The following is a 22,928-nucleotide window of genomic DNA, read 5'->3' as shown; positions in this document are numbered from 1 at the left end:
TATGCCTGAAGTGGATAGTCCTATTTTCTTGGCAGAGGTGCTTGAGAGTGTCGTATAAGGACCCTGTTGGCAAATACGTGCTGTCAACTGAGAGATTACACAAGTATGTGGACCAACATTTCAGTTATTTTATGTATAAAACAGGCCAACTGTGCTCTTGTCAATCTGCTGCTCAGTTTAAACATACTGTACAAACCTGCCCGGTCTGTAAAAAACAGAAGGCCTTTTCCTTTCTCATGTCTTGTGTCTCACCCAGGCTAGGCATGAGTAACATTGATTCACTTGACCTCCAATCCACAGTCAACAATCTGAGTGGTAAGACTCCCCTTTACCATATGGTTCCCATACAATGCATACAAGTGCTCATCCACAGTGTCTATACGGTGGTTCATCATATCTTGGAGTGGAAGTTTAGGTTTTTAGGTTTATGAGCTGTGAAGGACAGCTGCTGTAAATAAACATGTATTAATGAAGAGATTGAATACGTCACAGTGTACCCTTCAGGTGCGTTCCGCTTGTTTTTTGAAGGGAGCCAAGCCATGGGGAAGGACTGTGCAGAAGAAAATGTTCCTCACAAGCATTAATGATGAACGTTGTCATTGTGCAAGAGGTACTGTATGGTACAACTGTTGCCAAAAGCAAAAATAGTTGATGTGTGAGATGAATAGGTTACTCCAAATTCTCCACCTTTGGAAGTAATTGCGGTAGTACTTTATACATGGGGTTTTATTTTCAGAGATTATTGCAGTAGCCTCTGAGGGGTAGGGGAATGGGAGCCGCTCTTCTAGAGTGCCTGAGTGCTGTGTGTGTTTAGCCTCGGCGGTGTTACTCAACACCAGGCATTTTCATTGTGGCTGGCTGATATACCTTTCTATATGCTGAGAGCAATTTCAATAATAGAAGGTCCTGCTGTGAAAGAAATTGTGTTAAAGCCTTTGGCATTAAGAGCTTTCTCATGTGTTTTGCAAAGTCCCAGTCTGATACCGTATATGTGCTAGCTGAACATCCCTTAAGCTCCAGTGTTACGGTTATGTGGCTGGTGCCAGCAGGTTTGTTGTGCACCATTGTTGAATCACTTCAATTCACATTTTTACTTAACACTCTATTTTTATAAGTGGTTCGGCAGCTAAAAACCCCCGGAAAAGATAACTGTTGTCAATAATGACTGTAGCTATCGTAAAGCCATAACAGAGACTTACAATGTGTAAGGGTGAGGAGACGGGTAAAAGGCCACATTTATGTTGTTTCGCAATAAAACTAAGGTTTTTATATTCAATTGAATTACGTTTGACTTTTCTATCAACTTTTTCTTGATACTGCTATGATCTTTTTAGAATGTTGCCTTTTTGTCTGGTGTCACATAAACATCAACATCAAATGAAAGGTGATGAATGAAATATACAGTATTATCCTCCTAGATTGTAGATGATACTACAGTACTCATCTGTAGCCATGCAAAACCAGGACACACTAAATTGAATCTTCAAATTGCCCAAAGTCGGTGCTTGCTTTATGTAGGGAGATGACATAAACTACACCACGGAAATTTACACTCTCTCTCTAGCTCCAGCTGGCTAGTCCAGCTTTTGCACTCCACGTAATCCATTTTCATTTAAGGCCTTTCTCTGAATCGAAAAACTTTCTGATAGGCCATGTGTTTAGAGGCATTTCTATGAAATGTCAGGTGCATTGCCAAACCTCACACACCAACCCTCACACGAACACACCCTCAGACAGAGAGGAATGATTTGTCTGCTGAAAATGCCAGCATTACTTGCGCTTATATAGCTCCATTCCCATCTCTCTCCATATCCAAAAGGAATGTGAGTTTCGAAGTAGAAATGTCAATAGTACTGAAGACATGCATAATGCACCATGTCCAGCACTTGAAAGCAGTGGGGTGAGGAGGACTGCAGGGCCAGCCCCTTTGTTCTGTACTCTCCCATGTCTAGTGAGACACTGAGCCATGCTCTCTCCCCTCTCCAGGTGAAGCTAATGTGCTTCCCCTCTCAACTCAGGTTCCCTTTTAGAAATAGAATGGGTATAACACAGTCAGGGCTCTTTGCACGCATTTTCCATTTTTTGAAATCAGAAGCATTTGTGTTGTTAAAAATAAACAGTGATCCATTGACATTGCAAGTTGACGTGATCATGTTTTGTATTGACAAAATGAAAGGGAAAAGAGTTCCCATTGGCTTTTTGTGTGTTTGTGCATCTCATTGCTGTGGGAGGAATCAGGCTGGCAATAACACTTGTAGACACATGCTCTGGAGCCAAGGTCATCAATAAACTGCTCTCTTGCCTGGACCAGGGCCTAAGTGGGTCAGCCTCACACCTCAGTGTCCCTGACACCGCAGACAAGATGCATCTCCACTCAGATCTGTAGCCCAATGTCCCGCTGGCCTGATTTAATCTAACCTGATGTAGTGTTTTAATGCAGCGATCTTGTTCATGCAGCCAGTTCTTTCATCTTCAATCTGGCACTCTTAACTGCACATAGTTGTTATTCAATCTAAACCATCCAAAACTGTTCAACTATATTATTTGACTGACATGAAAGATGTTTATGCTGCTGTGTAAATCCTGCAGTGCGGTTGTGATTGAATGTGGCCTCTTTTCAAGACACTGCAGCGGCTTCTTTATGGTACCATAATGTTTTAAAGTATTACGTTGTCCCACCTCTTCTCTGAATCGACAGCCTGTCATGGGGTTATCATAAACAACTTATAAGGAAGGGCGTCTGTAAAAAGTGAAACAATGTCAACTTACAAGCAGGCTGGTGGAGTCGAAGGAGCGGAAGTGTATTTCTAATATGCCTCTTTTGTGTTGTATTGTTGTCAGACTCTGAGTGGCTGCAGTCAGGCAGCACTTATAGCAGCTAGCTTATCTAAGAGAGGATCAGTGAATGACCTAGTCTTAATAATGCATGTGTAAGTGTGTACCCAGTATATTTACATTTTTCAAGGATAAAGCATGTCTGCAGGAGGTCAGGTGTACTTTTAAGACACTTTCAATCCCGCCAGGGGTTTTGTCTTGAAAGCACGCGCTCGGAAGGAAATTCCTGGAAATGGAGTTTAAGCCACTTGTGGTAAATTGAGGCCATGTTATGGCCTGGCTTTGGAACATACTGGATGATTAGAGAGCAATCTCAAAATGAAAGCTTTTTCTGAAGAACCTTTCAGAAGTGTACGTACTGTTCCTCTGAGTACTCGAAGGCTCATGTTTACACCTCAAAGGCTTGGTTTTCTGTAACAAGCTGGAAAAGAACAAGTAAGTGGTAGCGCCAAACAAGAGACATTGAACATAATGCTTTGGAAACATGTGCATGGGGTTTTTAGGGTAACGTTGGAGACAAATATTGTATTTCAAACAATTTTCTATTTGTTTGAGTCTGTTTAGATTTTGACATACATTCTGGAAACTATGATGTTCTCCATGTTAGCCCCTTACAGGGTTAGAAGCATAGATGTGGTTCTTAGTCATCTCATAGCATTCAGTCATATTTTTTCTGGTCATGTGTGTGGTCTACAAAGCATTCTTCAGATCATAGATCACAACATATTATGTTTTAAGATTAAGATTGATCAAATGTTATTTGATCTTTTTAATAATTAGCCATTTGAGCCTTGGATTCTTTAGTGGGAAAACTACCCTCCCAAACAATTTACCTTTCATACATCTACAATACGCATTTCCCCTTATCTGATGGAGTTCAACCTGCAGAATTATGTTAGATGTTACCTGGTAAATATCAATACTCTGAAAAGGGAAATGATGGAAGAATTGAACAATTAAACTGAATGAATGGCCATTAGATCAATGGAGAGGAGTGCTCTTATCAGATTACTGCAGGTCCAGACTCCAATCTGCATTATTCTATAATGCTTTAGAAGTGATCCTTGGCATCTAAACGCTGATGTATAATAAGCAGGAGTAAAACGTATCACACAGACAAACAAAATCAATACAATTCAATTCAACCTCTTAGGCCAAACGCAGGAATCTGTCATTAGTCTCTTCGTACACAACTGAGAAGAGTTAATGCAGACTTGTCTCTCTAATTGGGGGGAAACTCAATCATGATAACAAAGTTGGTAACACTTCCTATGAATACACTCTGCAAAGGTACCCTCTACATAGACACTAATAACTACTCACATAACTATAGAGTAAAGCAGGGTTTCCCAAACTCGGTCCTGGAGCCCCCCCCCCCCCCAGGTGCACGTTTTGGTTTTCCCCGTTCACTACACAGCGGCTTCAAATAAACAAAACTTGATGATGAGTTGGTTATTTTAATCAGCTGTGCAGTGCTAGGGCATCGTAAACAGGCTCTATAATGCCGTATGAAGCGAGGTGGTACAGTTCCCTATGAAGTGCTTGTGTTACCATGAAGTGTAGTTATACAGGAATAGGTCTGGATGGTTTTGTAACTCACATTAAAACATTAAAAGTATTTTTTATGGCATTAAATATCATTTTTACATTTTGTCATTTAATCCATCTAAATATATTTTACCTCGTTGTTTTATCAAATGATTCAATACATTTTTGATAGTATAGTATGGATCCATTGATTCTAGTTTGACTTTGACACCACTCCAGACATCATGAGAAGGAGAGCCATCATCTTCTAATCTACAACAAGCCCTGATGAGACACCTGCATCCTCCAAGATTTGGAAATTCTGTTGCTTTGGAAATTTTTACTAAAACCGTTCCATCACACAAGCAACAAGCAATAGTGGGGAAAGCATTTCATTGGCTTTAGAAATATAGATTGATTTAATGCAATCGTGGCTCTCTTTTAATTTCATTAAGAAAGCTTTGATTTGATTTTGGTACTCCTTGTATATAGCTTTATTCTTGTATTCTTGATTTGATTGTATTTTTGTCTCTCACTTTCATTGCTTGATCTTATTGCAAAATTAGATTTTTTTCCTAAATTGTACTTTGGAATGATAACCTTGTTACATGTGCAAATTAAACTGAAAAAATCCCCCATGCTCTCTCCAAGTTGAGGAAAAGTGAATGTTAAGTGCTTTCGGAATGTCACAAAACTCTCAGACGCTTATCAAGCCACTCAGAAAAGACTCAACTCTCTCTCGCTTTCTCTCTCACTTTCTCTCTCACTTTCTCTCACGCTTTTTCTCATGCTTTCTCTCTCCTTTTCTCCCCACAGAGCTCCCCAGCAGTCCACCAGCTCAGTTCACCTTCAGACCCCTCCCCCCACCTCCACCCCCTCCCCACACGTGCACATGTGCCCGCCCAGCCCCTCACGCTCACGTTTCTGAGGCACTGCAGAGGAACACCCTGCCGGCTCGGAGCCAGGCGATGGACGGAGATCCCACTCAGCCGGCCGACAGAGACAGAGGCCAGCTCCACAACAGCTGGGCCCTCAACAGCAACATCCCCCTGGAGACCAGGTAGGCCTCGGCACCTCCACTCTCACCTGCCTAGTAATGGGGTCAGTGCAGTGTGGCAGACACCATAACAGCTCTGTGGCCATACTTTCCCCAGCATTGAGTCATGCAGGTCTCTTGGTCTCTTTCCCTCCGTGTTCTTAATCACCGTGACACTGCAGTACCAGTAACTTGGATCCACAAAATAGCGCTAGCTCTGAGAAAAGTCGATTGAATGGATATGTTGTTGGCCTGAGTTAAGTGTTGCAGAGAAGACCCCTGTGACTTCAGTCACAGACCTCTCAGACTTCTTTAATGATTCACACTTGATAGAGATGAATCATGGTGTACATTTATAATGAGGGGTTGGTGGTGCATAACTAAATCACATTGCTTTGATGAGATTCAGGGCTAAGGCTTTTGAGAAGTGAAGTGGTGTACAAATCCAAATAACATAAATAGATGCATTGTTAACTGAACATATTCAAGATCAAGGCCTTTCCAAACCTTTTCACAGCAAAAGCCTGTTCACAATTAGCGTTTAAAGAAATGTATCAGATGTTAATATAAAAATTGCTGCTGTAGTTGTAAAAGAAAGGTTGTCTACAACTGACTAGGTGTTTGCATAGCCACACGTAACAATTCATGAAACAACAACTTTTTTGGAAGTGTATCCATTCATCCCAAAGAGGGTTTTTCATTTTTAAATGGACATCCAAAGAGAAAACCACTTCAAGCGGTCACCCTTTATGAACGGGCTTGTCTTCTTGTGATCACTTCCCCAGAATTTTAAACTGTGCCTGTCTCTGCCGGGCTAGATCATTTGTGTGAATTCCAAGCTTCCAAAATGTGACCTTTATCCCTTTTAGCGTAAGAATTATCTTTGTCCTGCATTAAAACTAGTCTGCCAGATGAGATCATTTGTTTATTTTTCTTCTATTTGGTCTGGTAGATTATGGGAGATGAAAGCAGTTGAAACAGAACAGACTGTGACAGGTTAGTAGCTAGACCAAAGATTGTCTATTATATTGACAAGATAGACACGTGACCGCTCTAACAATGGAAATACATGTCCTTAAAGATGGAAGGCAGGCGGGAAGACCAAGATCAGGTGGGAACATTCTAGCCAATGAGAGGGCAGATACGCATGTGAACAGGCCAGAGAGATAGATCGAGGACTCATCTTTGTGTCTGTGCCATTATAGCATCTGTGACGGCATTGGCAGCACCGTTGGGGCTATCTCCATTTAAAAGTAGCCAATTTTCTTCTTCTTCATTGGCTAATTGCTTCCAACTCATAGGAATCCCCACCCAATTGACTACTTTAAAATGGTGGAAGCCCTCATTGGTAATGTCCAGGGCTAAAACGAGCTATATCCATGATGAGTCCTCTATCTATCTCTATGACCACAGGCACAACGCTGATATAAAGTCGTTGACTAAATTCTACATACGCACTTATATCAGTGGATTCGTAACAACCTAACCATTATGAAACTTCTATTTGATCAAATAAGCCTCACGTAGCAGTTAGCAATTACATTTTTGATGACCAAATTCGACCCTCTCATTGACCTCCATACAAAAATTCCTCACTTCGTGGCCTTATTTTCTTGAGCTGAGTAAAACCTCTCGCTTCGCCTCTTCCTCTCTGGCTACACTCCTAATTGATAGGAAGAAACGATGGCTGCCAACAGCTGTCAGATCAAAGGTGAAAATACAGAAATACAACATTTCAATCCATTAGATTTACTGTAATGGAGAAAGTCATTGTGGGTAGTTCAGAGGTTGAAAAACTCTATTATTAACTTAAAATGAGTTGAGCTCTCTATATGCTGCTTTCATTTTCATGCTTAGAAAATGGCAAATTCAATTACTGTACACCACAAGCAACCAGGTAAATCTTCCCCTCTTCATTTGATGTGGAACACAAAACCAATCAAAGAATTTCCCGCTTGTTATTAATGACAAGCTTTGTTTGGCTTTGTATGGAGGAAAGGGGTTTAACATGCAAAGAGAGACCACTATGACAGGAAAACTATGGAAAAGTAAATTAATCATATGAAGTTGAGAGCCTTTGTCAAGATTGACAATTATGCTGTCTGCTTTTTGAGATTGTTTTTTATTTAAAGGGTTGTCTGTGAAATGTGAAATGAGTCGCTGGCCTATTTTTCTATTTCCCATTTGTTTGGTAAACCCAACAGTGCTTGGTGCTTCATAAATGTCTTGTAAATTGAAAATAAGCAATCCTATCAGAAGTAAACAACTTCTTTCTGTTGACTAAAATAAGTTGACATGTCGTCTTGAGAAAAGAATGAAGCATGGGGTAGCAGCATCAGTAGGGAGAACACTACATCATAGAGCTACCTGAATTCACAAGTTAAAGGATTTGATGTTCGGGGTATGTTTTCCAAAAACAAATGAAATCACCAAAAAGGTGTAACATGTTATTTACATAAAACAATATATTTGGTTGTAAAAAAAGAAAGCTTCTCCTTTAATTGAGTTTCCCAGCCATTGTGGGTAGATTCAGTGGACTGAAGCAATCAAATGAATGGATGCAGAGCTCCATGGTTGATAATACCTCCTCAAGGAAGCCATTACTCAGTTGGCATGAGAGGGTGTTAGTAAGAGACTAGAAAACAAGGGCCTACCTTAGGCATGTTTTCTCCCCCACGCTTTGTGTTCAAAACATCCATAACGTCTCATAGGTGTATGTAATGTACAACAGTGACAATAATGACAAATGAACACAATTAGGTTTGCAGGAGGGGTAGTGGTACTTGAACATCTTCAATTTGATGGAGTAGGTAAATCCTCCCTCCCTTATGGTAGATCTCATTGACTGTGCTCATTTAGGCCCCAAACTTATGTAGAGGTCACCCACTCTGCATAGAAGATGAGAAAGTCACCATGCCTGATGTGGCTATGTGCTGACTTTCTGTTCTCACCTAAATGAACCTTGTTGATTAACCTGTGGTCGATATTCAACCTAATACAATGCCAGCATTCATGTAGATCAGCAGATTGCTATCCAATACCTCCTCTTGGCCTTGTTTATCTCACCATTGTCAATTGTAATGAGATTGAAAGTTTGATGTGATGGCCAGATATCAATAACACCACCACATTTGATATTTTGTCTTTACATTTAGAAAATTGTAACAACTGGTATTACTGCACATTTGCTGTACAGGCTGTGTGATGTGCTGTTGACATAGTTGTAACACTTTGCTCTTGCCTTCGCCCAAATAAACCAAAATACTGAATATTTATCATATTTTTGTTGATTTCAGATTTCTGTGTTGTCAATTCTCACCGGCAGACGTTACCAATTATGCATAGCTGCCTTCCAATTAACACTGTATACTGTAGCATCAAGTGTTTTTCAGACTGCTGAAATTACTAGAAATGAGGTGCTCTGGATCACCCACCTCCACAAACACCTTCAGATTGATATTATGAAGAAACACTCCCTATGACATCTGGCCAACGCACATAGAGGCATACTGTACCTTCACAAAATGGCGGTTTAACATAAGATACTACCTCATCAATAGAAAATACAGACAAGAGAAGAAAAGTAATCAATTGTAAAGATCAGTGATCAAGAGTGATCCTCAGATCATCATTACAGGAGTCTTGGGGGGGAAACAAGTATTTTAATGATCCAATTTCTTAGTTCCTCCTCCTGAACACCTTCCTCAAAGCATCAAAAAGTATGGGATGAAAGCAGTTAATTTCTTTTGTCTAAATGACATCAGCCGAGTCGATGCACTGTTGAGAACACAAAGACACTGATGATATGGCACTGACACAACATCAATGCAATTCCAGATTTCTGTCACATCAGCATAATGACCATATTCAAGACCACAAGCATATTCCTCCTAATTTCTTTCAATTACACAAAGACAGGAATTGATTGGTCCTCTATTGACTGTTTTTTTGCTCTTAATAATGCATTTTTCAAGTGTCAGCTACAGCACTACAACAGAACAGTGACTCAATATCCCAAACAGTCTTGAGCTCAGTGCTGTCCTGATCCAAACTGGATGTCTGCTGTCCATGACTGAACGATACAATTCAGTCAGTTTTCATGAGTGTTTCTGCAGACCGTGAGGAGGATTACCCAACACCACGGGATGCTGTGTTTGCAGTGGCTTGGACAACAAAAACAAACATGTCTCAGATAACTTTATCCCTTTGTGAACCATACTTAAACTTAATTACGCTGTCTACGAAAATTGGCCCAGCAATTAAGCCCTGTGATATAATCTTCTATAAAACTGACCTTTGTACTCTCCCATCTTTAATTGGGCACATTAAAGATAGCGGCTAATGGTATTAAAACCTTTTCTAATTAAGGACCTGAGCAATGAGGGTTATTTTTCCCCCCTTGTGTTCTTCTGTTCCGCTGGTCGGTCTATTCCCTCCCTGTACACTGCCGCCTACAGCTTGTTAGATAAAGGCAGTGGTTCCAAGGTCAAGTTCACAGTGAAGAGGAATTGGCCACCCTTCAGCATTAGCATAAATCAATGTAAGCACAGCATTCAGCATCACTGTCAGCTGTAAGAATTTAATAATAAATGTCTTAGACTCTCGCTCTCTCTCCCTCCCTCTCTCTCGCTCTATCTTTCCCTCTCTCTCTCCCTCTCCCTCTCCTTTTACCTCTCTCTCTCCTTTTACCTCTCCCTCTCCCTCTCTCTCCCTCTCCCTCTCCCTCTCTCTCTCTCTCTCTCTCTCTCTCTCCCTCTCTCTCTCTCTCTCTCTCTCTCTCTCTCTCTCTCTCTCTCTCTCTCTCTCTCTCTCTCTCTCTCTCTCTCTCTCTCTCTATCTTTCCCTCTCTCTCTCCCTCTCCCTCTCTCTCTCTCTCCCTCTCTTTCTCTCTCTCTCTCTCTCCCTCCCTCTCTCTCGCTCTATCTTTCCCTCTCTCTCTCCCTCTCCCTTTACCTCTCCCCCTCCCTCTCCCTCTCCCTCTCCCTCTCTCTCTATCCCTCTCTCTCTCCCTCTCTCTCTATCCCTCTCCCTCTCCCTCTCCCTCTCCCTCTCCCTCTCCCTCTCTCCCTCTCCCTCTCTCCCTCTCCCTCTCCCTCTCCCTCTCCCTCTCCCTCTCCCTCTCCCTCTCTCTCTCTATCCCTCTCCCTCTCTCTCTCCCTCTCCCTCTCCCTCTCCCTCTCCCTCTCTCTCTCTCTCTCTCTCTCTCTCAGGAGCGTACATATTAAGCCAGTTTGCCTGTTGGGAGCATTCATTAATTAGATTTAGGATGTATATCATTTGGCCAGGGAGGGAAATGGGATTGCATTTTGAGATTTGATTTTAATGATGTGCATTTCTAGCAGTTTACCAATAACTTAGAAGTACACAAGTAACTAACAGAAGTATATTCTGTTTTGTATTCTATTTAAGTACTACGCAGATGGAAAGGGTATTAATCTATGCATATTTATTCATGTCATATCTACACCATTTTTTATTGGTGCACAAAGGTGTAAATGTTCACACATAAGTGTTTAACAATGAAATAGTAATGTATGGTAATGTGCTATGTTGTGTATATTCTCATTAATGTCAACCTCTTCTGTTGGTGTGTTGCAGGCATTTCCTGTTTAAACATGGCTCAGGCTCCTCTGCCCTGTTCAGCGCTGCCAGTCAGAACTACCCTCTGACATCTAACACAGTGTACTCCCCACCCCCACGGCCCCTACCCAGGAGCACCTTCTCCAGACCCATGTTCACCTTCAACAAGCCCTACAAGTGCTGCAACTGGAAATGCACTGCCTTAAGCGCCACTGCTATCACCGTAACCCTCGCTCTTTTGCTCACATACGTCATTGGTAAGTTGGGTATTTCTCCCTATCTATATTATCTATATTTATTTAACAATTCAGTATAGTACAAAAGCATAACATTTCCATATGGAGTGATTTCAGTGCCAACAGAAACTATATTTGAATTCAATATTTTTGAATATGTATTTTAGATTTAGAATTTAATATTTTTTTATGTGTAATGCACAAATGTAATATTTGAATTAGTAAATTGAACTTGTATTTCATCATTTGAAACTGAATTAAATTAATATTGCATTCAGTTTTTAAATGAAATGTAAATTTAAGTGAATATTCAAATTCAATATATATTTAGTCAGTTTAAATATGGTGCATATTGCATTAATTGTCTGTGTATCAAGTTTACAAACTATAATTTAAAGTTGACCAAAGTTTCATATATTTAACTTCTCAGATGCATTCAGATTCAGTTTTAAAATTTAGATCTCTAAATTCAGATTCAAAACCAGAGACATCCTGGTACTTTTACAGCAAGGAATGGTAGAAGATAGTATTTTTTTTATTTAACTAGGCAAGTCAGTTAAGAACAACTTCTTATTTACAATGACGACCTACCCCGGCCAAACCTGGACGACGCTGGGCCAATTGTGCGATGCCCTATGGGACTTCCAAACACGGCCAGATGTGATGCAGCCTGGATTCAAACCAGGGACTACAGTGACGCCTCTTGCACTGAGATGCAGTGCCTTAGACCGCTGCGCCACTCGGGAGCCGAGAGAACAGATAGAATCAAATGCCCTTTGTGTTAATCAGGTTTCTGGAGGTTTCTGAAGCCAATGTGGCATGTTGAATTCATTTTCTTCTCATGAATTTGGCTCTAGCGTTTGAACCGTTTGAGCTATTATGACCCCATTCCCAAAAGCTAAGACCCTCTGGAACATGGTCGTGCTTCTGTTCCCGTCTATGATGCTCACAGGACGCACAGGAGACCTGAAGACGTGTTAGTTTGACATGTGTTGGTTTGTGTTAGACATGTATTAGTTTCAAGCCTCCTGCAAGGGTACTCATTATAAGGGTGACTGACTGGGTTAAGACTTTGTTAGCTTCTGAGCTAAAGCCTAAGTTCTGTTACTTGGATGGGTCTCGAGGAGGAGGTCAAAGTTGGGTGAAGTGTAACACAGGTGGTTCGGGGAACACGCTTACATGATGAGTAACTTGTCAGAGACCTGAAAAGTGACATTGTCTAGTGCACTGGAGGCCTGGGTTAGAACCCGATCAGTCAAACTAACACGTCTTCAGGTCTCAGGCAAGGTCGCATGTATGAGGTCAAAAGGGGGTGAAATAGAACTAAGGTCCACGCTCTTTTGATGAGTAACCTTGCTGGAGACTTGAAGACTTGTGTTAGCTTCCTGAACTCATCCCTATGGGCTTCAGCTAAGTGGGCTCTAATACAGTCTTGTAACATGCAGTAGATCAGGTTTAAACCCAGTCAGTCATAAGAGAAAGATTACATAGGGAGTGGAAAAGCTATCCTTGGAAGGGCTATGACAGGGCTATTCAACTATATTCTTATGGGGGCCAAATTGTAATTTTTGTCACACTCCCTTCTAATGTGTCTAATGTTCCAGAGGGTCTTAGCTTTCAGGAACGGGGTCATAATAGCTTAGAGCCCAAACGGTTCAAATGCAAAAATTCATAGGAAGAAAATGAATTCTACATGCCACATTGGTTTCAGAAACTGGCAGAAACCTGATTAACATGGAGAGCGTGTGAATCTATCTGTTTTCGTCTACCATTCCTTGCTGGCAAAGTACCTGGATGTTGTCTCTGGTTTTGAATCTGAATTTAGAGAACCACATTTGAAAACTGAATCTGAATACATCTGAGAAGTTGAATATATGAAACTTTGGTAAACTTGAAATTGTAATTTGTAAACAAAGACAATGAATGCAATATCTACCATATTGACAATGAGTATATAAATATAGAATTGTAATATTAAATTAAATTGAAATTGAATTTTAGAACATGTGATTCAATTTGACCATTACAAATGCAAAAATATAGAATTTAAATTCAATATCTTAATACAAATTCAAAAATATTGAATGCATATACAGATACTGTTGGCACTGAAATCGCTCTATATTTCCACTTGTATTTACTTTCTTTATTGTCTCATTCTCCAACTATTTCCCAGTGTCATTCTTATTTTATTTCATGCTCTAGGATGAATGGATAGTTTAGTTGAAAATCCATCCAAAAGTTGTTTGTGAGTCTGTAAGATACAGGAAGCAAACATTCCTTAAGTTCTATCTGATGGTAATTATTTCCACGGTTTTTAAACACATTGAACATGTACTGGTCGTTGGATTTGTATCATCATGTCATTTTGGTATTGCAACTGTCATATTGGTTGTGTTCTTGTCCTTTATAACTGTAAACAACAGTATTTGGACAAGAGACATACAGAAAAGGACAGGTAGACTGTTGCATAACACTTTACATTAGGTAGCTATTGTCCAGCCTTTATTCTACAGTATGAAAGGATGTCATGTAGCAGGTAGGCGCTCCAGTAGAGATAGTTATTTATACTTCCCACTGTTTCCTAGAAGAAGAAAATACAAAAACAGGTCCATACCAAAGTGGTAATGTAAGTAGGCCTACTCCATAACTACATGGACTTACTAGTGTACATTAAGTACGATGTAGTTGCTGTACATATGATACTGTACATATGATATTACACTGGTAGTTAATCTATATGGCCTCTATAATGTCAATTATAGATACATATTGATAGTATTTAATTAAGAGAAAGTGTTACTTTGTTGCAACCTTGTTTTCATCAGTATCCATTTTAGATTCAGATATCAATGTGGTCATATTGCCTACTATTTTCACTAAGATTATCAATAAACCTAGTGATCAGAGAGGAACAACAGATTGATTGTTTAAGGTCCGTAGCCATGAGTATGATGTCTAAGGCATTGTCTTTCAGTCTGGCATAGTGTTGTCTCTAGGACTGACTGATATTAATATGAGAGCATTGTAACCTTCATGTGCCATGGCTGTGGATGGCTCTGACCCAGAGACGTCTGTGTGTTTTTCCTAATTGAGATGATGCCCTTAAGCTTCCAACACTAGATCGATAAAGATCTTAGGAAATGCAACACAGAGCAAGATGGAAGACTTTAGACCTCCAATTTTGATCCTCAGACCTGCAATTTACTAAACTGCATGACCGTGCATGAACACCCCTTTAATAAGGCCATTTCAAAGGTAGCCATCATTCCGTTGTGTGCAGGCGAGGGATAGGGATTGTAAATCCTCCGCTGTCTAACAAACGTTGACTGCATCTTAACAGCTCTCTGCTTTATTATTCATTTGTCTACTATAAATGCTACATTACCAATTTTGAATTGACCAAAAAATCTATGTGGCTACGGTAGTAGGCTACATGAATAAAATGCTGATGACATTCCTGAGTTTGAAATACAGTTGCAAACAGCTTTGAAATTAGCAGCTAAATGTAAATTCCCTCTAGTTATTAGGCACTCAGTCCAAATCGTAAATGAACAGATGTACTGTCATCACAAATAATGTTGGTTTTGTAAATAAAAATGTCAAATAAATAACAAAGGTGGAAAATCTATTACCCACAAGTCTCTCCTCGGGGGTGACACATCACAAATCTCAATGAACATGGAAGGTACCAGTCATCACAAATCACAGATTTGTGTCAAGGCTCTCTCTGTGCCTTGACACAGGCCTTTATGGCTTTGCTTGATGTCACCATTGGTGTGATCAACCCTGCTATTTATTTATCTACTGTATTTACTCTATCTGTTTTGGTCCATGCTAGTCTGGACCCCAGAATAGACATTACCATGGCATTTGTTTGCTGTAGTTGCAGCAGGACCGCAGGGGCTGGCTGGAGCAGCCAGTTGTAACATTTGCATTGCAGCGATTTGCTGTGCGTGCATCCATCTCTTCAAACATGTTTTCAATGGATAGTATTTGTCTTCATAAGACTCCATCAAAAGCACATGTATGCACATTTAGCCATATCAGAAGTAGAATGTATCATACTGTGTAACTGATTTGCAAATCGTTGTGATGTGTTCCAATTCTAGCACAACAACAAAGGAAACACACTGGCGCATGGAAAAGGCACGTTCCATTTTATTCTCCACTTGCGGAAGTTCTCTTTCAAATAACTAAACAAACTTTTCTGATGAGAATGCATTGCTGTGTGTGTAGAGCATCCTTGAAACTCCAGGAGGTGGTGGGGCCAGTGAAAGGTTAAGATGTAAGGACAATCTGCGTTTGACACTTTGTAGACCCCCCACCATACAGCTATTTTGACTCCACACAACACAAGAAGAGGAATGCCTCAAAGACAACGGTGACATGTCATTGTGTCATACTTAGAGGAGGCGCACAAGCCCCAGGGCGATGAATGAATGATGAAAATGTTATGGAGAGGCAGAAATAGAAGAACATGCAGGCATACTGCTGATATAGCACGGTAAGCCACACTGTCTGACTTCGACTGGGAGTAAGTACCAACTACTCCATTCTCCTCAGAAACACTCTTCATTCACTAAGGGGACAACCTGGTGCTAATTAAAATGCTCCAAAATGTCACCCACATACCCAGAGGTGATATAAGCTGAACAGGAAGTTACATTTGCCTGTTTTCAAAGTCAGAACGCTGTCAACACAGGAAGGATCAATGTCTCCCCTGCCACCTCCACCACCTCCTTCACCCCTTTCTCTCTCCTCCTCCATCTCTGTGATTGAGTAGTCCCACAGCGGTTCTTTCAACTGCAACACTTCACCTGCAAAATGACTGCCAATTAATTACTTTTCCAATTATGTTTATTAGTGCAATAACTTCTAAGCAATAAAAATCCTCTACCTTTTGAGGAGTTTTTTGGTATTGAGTAAAAGAAAAGCCTTAATGAAGTTTAGATATCTCTCTCCAATGTTTATTGAAAGGCTGTGACTCAGAGAGGAGAACAATATTCCTTGGAGAAAATTAAATGTTTAGATTTTTTCAGTTCATTAGGGCACTGTAAAGGATACCTGTCAGCTGTGGTATTGGTTTAACAGACGGAAAAGTGTTAGGATCAATAAGACTGAGTAATGTCAAAGTGTCCGAGTCAGAGTCTCTGTGAAAGGGAACCGGGCAGCCAAGGAATTTATGATTCCAGGCGACTTGCCTTGAAGGTAGCAGACCTTTCATGCCTCATTGTGATCGTATTGATCGATCCATTTTCTCTTCAGTCTCTCATTAGTATTCTGGTCGTGGCTCTATAAACCAAACAATGCCCTTTTTGAAGAGAGCGGAGGCTGGGGTGCAGGGGGCAGGCAGTGAATTATTTCACCCAGTACAGGGAAGTTTAGATCAAGTGCCAATCTCTACTGGAACTGACACCTCTCCTGAAGCTCAGAATGGACTTTGAGCATAGTAGCTGTGGGAGTAATACCAAAAGCACTGGTATTAGGAAGTATCTTTTCCCCATACTCAACCATGGTTAATGAACCTCTTCCTGTTATTGGCCAACAATAGAGAGCGTAAGGTAGGCAGAGGCTATGTGTCATACTGAAACATGCTCTAGTAATGATCAACATAATAATCAATCTGCCATGATAGTGTGGTAAGAATAACCTTTAGAGTGTGTTTTTGCCACAATGCCCGCCATCTCTCTCTTACTCTCTCTCTGTCTCTCTTTCTCTAGTGCCTCTTCTATTCTTAAAGAGCTGATTGGCTCTGGTTCAGTCCCTTAGAGAACACCTTTTTAACAGTACAAAGTGTCACCCGTCTGCATACTGGCAGCCATTTTGACAAAGAGCCAAGTATGACTTACCTTTCATGTTTTGTCCTCTGGTGCCACTGTGCCAATGTGAGGTCTCACCTGACTAAGCAGGCCTTTACTTTCAGATGACTTGCTGCTAGTGTTACAGTAGGTGACTGTGTCCCATATCTTTAATGCAACTCTATTGCAATATTCCATCTTTTAAATTATGGGGGCAGAACAATTTTCGGTTCTGGTGCCTTCAGAAAGTATTCACACCCCTTGACTTTTTCCACACTTTGTTGTGTTACAAAGTGTTATTAAAATTGAATTAATTGTAATTTTTTGTTAACAATCTACACAAAATACAAAATATAAAAATTACGGAAAATAAAACACTAATAAATATTGATTTAGATAAGTATTCAACTCCCAAAGTCAATACATGTTAGAATCACATTTGGCAGTGATTACAGCTGTGAGTCTTTCTGGGTCAGTCTCCAAGAGCTTTGCACACCAGGATTGTACAATATTTTTCCATTATTCTTTAAAAGATTAGTCACAATCTGTCAGTTGATTGTTGATCATTGCTAGACAGCCATTTTCTAGTCTTGCCATAGCTTTTCAAGCTGATTTAAGTCAAAACTGTCGTTCTGTCCCTGAACAAGGCAGTTAACCCACTGTTCCTAGGCCGTCATTGAAAATAAGAATTTGTTCTTAACTGACTTGCCTAGTTAAATAAAGGTAAAATAAAAAAAATTAAACTGTAACTAAGCCACTCAGGAACATTCAGTGTTGTCTTGGTAAGCATATCCAGTGTTTATTTGGCCTTGTGTTTTAGGAAATTGTCCTGCTGAAAGGTGAATTTGTCTCCCAGTGTCTGTTAGAAAGCAGACTGGACCAAGTTTTCCTCTAGGATTTTGCCTGTGTTTAGCTGTATTCCGTTTCTCTTTATCCTAAAAAACTCCCTAGTCCTTGCCGATGACAAGCATACCAATAACATGATGCAGCCACCACCATGCTTGAAAATATGAAGAGTGGTACTTAGTGATGTGTTGTGTTGGATTTGCCCCAAACATAATGCTTTGTATTCAGGACAAGGGTGCATGTATCTTTGTAGTGACTGGGTGTATTGATACACCATCCAAAGTGTAATTAATAACTTCACCATGCTTAAAGGGATATTCAATGTCTGCTGGGATTTTTTACCAATAGGTGCCCTTCTTTTTTATGAACCATCGGAAAACCTACCTGGTCTTTGTGGTTGAATCTCTGCTTGAAATGTGATGCTCAACTGATTACAACAATTACAGATAATTGTATGTGTGGGGTACAGAGATGGGGTAGTCATTCAAAAATCATGTTAAACACTATTATTGCACACATAGTGAGTCCATGCAACTTATTATGTGACTTGTTAAACACACTTTTACTCCTGAACTTATTTATGCTTGCCATAACAACGGGGTTGAATACTTATTGACTCAAGACATTTCAGCTTTTCATTTAAAAAAATGTAATTTGTAAAGATTGCTAAGAATATAATTCCACTTTGACATTATGGGGTATTGTGTATAGGTCAGTGACACAACATTTAAATGTAAATCAATTTTAAATTCAGGCTGTAACACAACAAAACATGGAGAAAGTCAAGGGGTGTGAATACTTTCTGAAGACACTGTGCCATCATAACAGTATTTCTGTATCATTAATATTAATTAATTGATTGATAATTTGTAAGATGGTAGTTGTTGTAAAGCTAGTACTAGAAATTACTACTGTAGTACCAAATATGTAATTGTAAGTTACTTTACCCAGCTTGAACTATTACTACTGCAACATCTCAGTAGTACCACGACTAGTAGTACTACTATTAACTTGCGAGCTAATATGATGTGGGAGGCAGCCAGTTCCATGTGGTGCAATGCTTTCAGTCTGTGAACTGAACTGCATTTAGGAAAATCCTCCTTGGATTCCCGATCTGTGGAAACAAGAGTGGTGTTGGATCCTACACATCCAGCCACCTGCTGAGAATCCAATCCAGCGCTTGCTCTTCATTACCCCTCCCCAAAGTCTTCCCACAGAACTCTGCAGGGCACCAATACATAGTAATGCAAACTGATGCCCCCAGTAATCTCACTATCACATGGATAAAGCCCTGATTTGTAGCTACTTTAACTAGGTGGGGGCCTAGTGTTGTAGGTCAACTGTGGAACATAACCTAATTTTGCCCTCCAAACACTCAGTTCATGTGTTGTGATTTAGTTATTTCTGGGCACATTCACTGACTAGTTTACAGCGTTGCCTGGAGGGCCTTTCAGGGGGCAGGTGCTCAAAATGTACAACTGTACAACTGTTTCTTCTTTTTGTGTGTGTGTGTGTAGGCCTATTTGTTTCTGCAACAACACGCTCACTCATCATCACAAATTGTAAGCAAGCTAGTTACAGTGCCTCCTAAAGACATGATTGACATCGGGAAAAGAGGGTGGGCTATCAGCCAATCATTGATGTTGAGGTTTGATGTAAATCTCTAGTTAGCTAGCTCGATGTCTTTTACTCTGTCTTTCTGCCTCTCTCTGCTGCGCTTAGCCAACAAGACCGAATATTGATGATGTAGGCTATATCAAGTGTTCTTAAGTATTCATTCAATGGTATGCTGCTGTGGCAGTACTGTTGATATTTAAACGAGGTAGCTAGCAACACACACTCGACCGGTGACCGCATCTCTCAAGCCATGTATGTTTGGATACCGGAGGCACGCAATCTCCGTACAGGACAGATCAGCAGGCGCAACCAACGGACTGGCATGTGCTCTGCACAGATAGAGATAGAGCCCTATTGGTTTCCATTTCAAGTTTTAATGTCACGTGCACAAGTACACTAAAATGCCATTCTTGCGAGCTCTAAACCCAACAATGCAGTAATCAGTAACAATGTAGCACTAAAAATAACATAAGGTAGAACAAAAACACACGAGAAATAGAAATAAGAAGTAAGAAGAACACAAGAAAGTAAGTAAGCTTAACAAGGTCAGTTCCAATACCATATTTACAATGTGCGAGGGTTACTGGATCAATAAAGGTAGATATGTATAGGGGTATGGTGCCTAGGCATCAGAATATATGATAAACAGAGTAGCAGCAGCGTGTATGATGATTGCACTGTATGTGCATGTTGTGTGTGTGTGTGTGTGTGAGCAAATGACGTGTGCTCGTGTGCATGCTTGTGCGTGTGCGTGTATGCTTTTGTGTGTGTGTTGGAGTGTCAGTGTGCGTGAGTGTGTAGAGTCCTGTGAGTGTGCATAGAAAAGGTGCAAAACAAATACAAGGGTCAAACAGCCATTTTTTTTGCTGGTTGCCTGTCAAATGATAACAGCTATGGATGAAACGTAATTTACTTTATGCCTCTAAATTGGAATTAGACTCATTATAAATGTGTGGCGTAAAGGCCTGAAGGTGCAAGTAGCTATTTAGGTTTGTGGTCCATTAAAGGGCACATCTCATACTATCATGTCTTCGTGGGGAATACTGACTTGAGCTCTAAAATGTGCATGTTTTACTCCAGACCTAATCGTTTTGGATCATGTTGTTGAGAATACAGGGTGAACTTGGTTGATTCATAATTCTGATTTCCATTTATTTTCCTGTAGAGCAAAAACAATTGTCTGGGGATTATTATTTATTTTTATTAGCAACAAGATGATCATAATGTGATTATACAGTTTGACCTGAATCAATTAACAAGTTACAAGACAATAGTTCAATGTGGCTTAATAAGGAGGACACTGCAGTTGCCTCCTGAGCCAAACATTCCCACTCTTTCTTATTTAGAGAGAACATCTAATCAAATCTTCTCTTCCTCATTATTGGTAAACCCCAAACAAAACTCTTATCTGTTATTGAGGCGATATGTTTCTCTCTCAATTTCATTACAACTTTACAGCTGTCTGTTTCTCGGGTCTACCCAAGTAGAGGACAAGGGTTTAATCTAATTCTTCCCTCTAAACGGCATAATCAGAATATGCATTATACATTTTAAAAGCAGATAGCATCAATTATTCCTCCACTGACTATGTAAAACAGATGCAAATTCGCGTGAACTACTTTCAGTCTAATTAGGCTTTCCCACTCAGCTGTCTGCAAAAACAAAAAGACATTTCAACAGGCATTCTTTAAGACCTTCCCCCAATATGACTGCCCTAGCTGCGGTTTAAAGACAGATGAAAAAGAGAACACTTTGGAGTGATCAGGGGTGAATTACATTGATCTGAGTATCTAAATGCTGCACTAGTGAGGGGACGGCTGTTATGCAGGGCAGCACCTTTCTCAAATACAATGTCTGTCTCCACCATGTCTAATCAGTGCAGAGGAGTCCTGCTGGGTTTGGGATTGGTTAAGGCTCATGAGTCAGGTGGTATACAAAGTAGTTAACTGCTGCTTATCCTGCTCTCCTCCCTCCTTTTGGTTGTTACGTGTTTGTGTTTTCCTCTGAAATTAGTTAGTGCATATCTCTGTCTGTGTTTCGCCTTTGTTCACCTTTGTTTAACCACTCCTACGTTGTTATGGGGCATTGTGTTGTTGTGCATCGTAATGCAGTGATTAGCCTATTGCAGATTGAGAAACCATGAGAGGTGTGATGTGTTTGTCAAGTACACGATTTTCTGGATCTTTTTTAAATATTTAAATAGCTTCCAAATTATCTCAGAAAATATTTTCCATAATAGATTTGAATGCTTATCCTGCCAGTGGGTTACTGGCTCTGCCATTCTTAGAAATGCTCTCTGGATTACTGGGAAAGGAACTACATAACGTAAGGAATCTCTGTTTTGACGCATGCCCCCTCTTGGAAACGAGGAGCCAAACATTGTGGCGGTGGAATTCGATTTTCAGAATCTTTCTCAATTAATTCCATTCCGTAGTCTCACGTTAAATAAATATTTAATTTTGACCATATTGGTTTTCTTTAATCCATTACTTAGAAAGTCACATACTTTATCCTCCCTTTCTTTGGAGATTAGACAGCTACTTATCAATATTCCATTAAATAGATTTCATGAACCTCATATTGTAACCTACCACTCTTATATCTAGTAAAAAAAAGTATACTTTTTTTATTTGTTTAATTACATTGGGATGTAGTAGATGAAATGTCAGCGAAGTTGTCATGAATGACAGGAGAAAAATTGCTTTACGGTTTTGTAATAAGCATAGGAGCAGCAGGATGTCTTACAAACAGTATGTTAGTGTGTCTCTCGCCTAGCACTAATGACTAGTCCTCTGTCAAATAACTACAATTGTAATATACAGCCAAAGTGCAGGAACCCTGTAGCACATCCACACTGTAGTTAGTTACTGTTTGCTGCAGACAGGTTTAATCAGATGTCTTACTCTTAGGTTTTGAATGATTAATGCCCTGAGTTTCTCTTTCTAGCACTAATCCTCCCGCCCCATGCTAAAACATGGCTCTCCCCTACAGCAGTGCACTTGTTTGGGCTGACCTGGCACCTGCAGCCAGCAGATGGGCAGCTCTATGAGAATGGACTCAGCAAACTGGACAGAGACTCAGAGAGCATAGACATAACCTTCACGCCCTTCGGTCTGCCCGGCCTCAACAACACCAACAAAGGTAAGTGGTGGTGGGCAAAGATTGATGTTATGAAGCCTCCAGGTTTTGATTCACATTGTCAGACCACACAACAAAAGCTAGAGCAAGGGGCGAATCATGCTCTCTCTCCTCCTATTTGTCTTCCTCTGTGTTTACATAAGAAACCTGTTGTTTCATAACCAGCGTGTTGGATGCAATATGTTTCGGCAGGGAGAATGATTTCCTTCTTGTGCGATGTTTATTGCGGGTCAGATAAAAGAGCCGGTAGGAAGGTGGGTGGGTGACGCACAGGTCATCCTCGAGTTAAAACGCCTCATGTGTTCACAGGGC

General features: G+C 40.3%; 1 protein-coding gene across 1 annotated transcript in view; it reads left to right on the top strand.

Annotated features, from left to right (window-relative positions):
- LOC120057509 (teneurin-1-like) overlaps positions 1-22,928 on the top strand; it is a 137,558-nt gene that overhangs the window by 43,917 nt on the left and 70,713 nt on the right. The window contains exons 3-5 of the mRNA XM_039006108.1: positions 5,179-5,422; positions 10,997-11,235; positions 22,470-22,619. Coding sequence (XP_038862036.1) covers positions 5,179-5,422; positions 10,997-11,235; positions 22,470-22,619 — 633 coding nt within the window. The remainder of the gene's footprint in view (positions 1-5,178; positions 5,423-10,996; positions 11,236-22,469; positions 22,620-22,928) is intronic.

The sequence above is a fragment of the Salvelinus namaycush genome, chromosome 12 (assembly GCF_016432855.1).
Source record: "Salvelinus namaycush isolate Seneca chromosome 12, SaNama_1.0, whole genome shotgun sequence".
Lineage (NCBI taxonomy): Eukaryota > Metazoa > Chordata > Actinopteri > Salmoniformes > Salmonidae > Salvelinus > Salvelinus namaycush.
The sequence above is the reverse complement of the archived record's forward strand: the minus strand, read 5'-3'. Positions and strand labels throughout refer to the sequence as shown.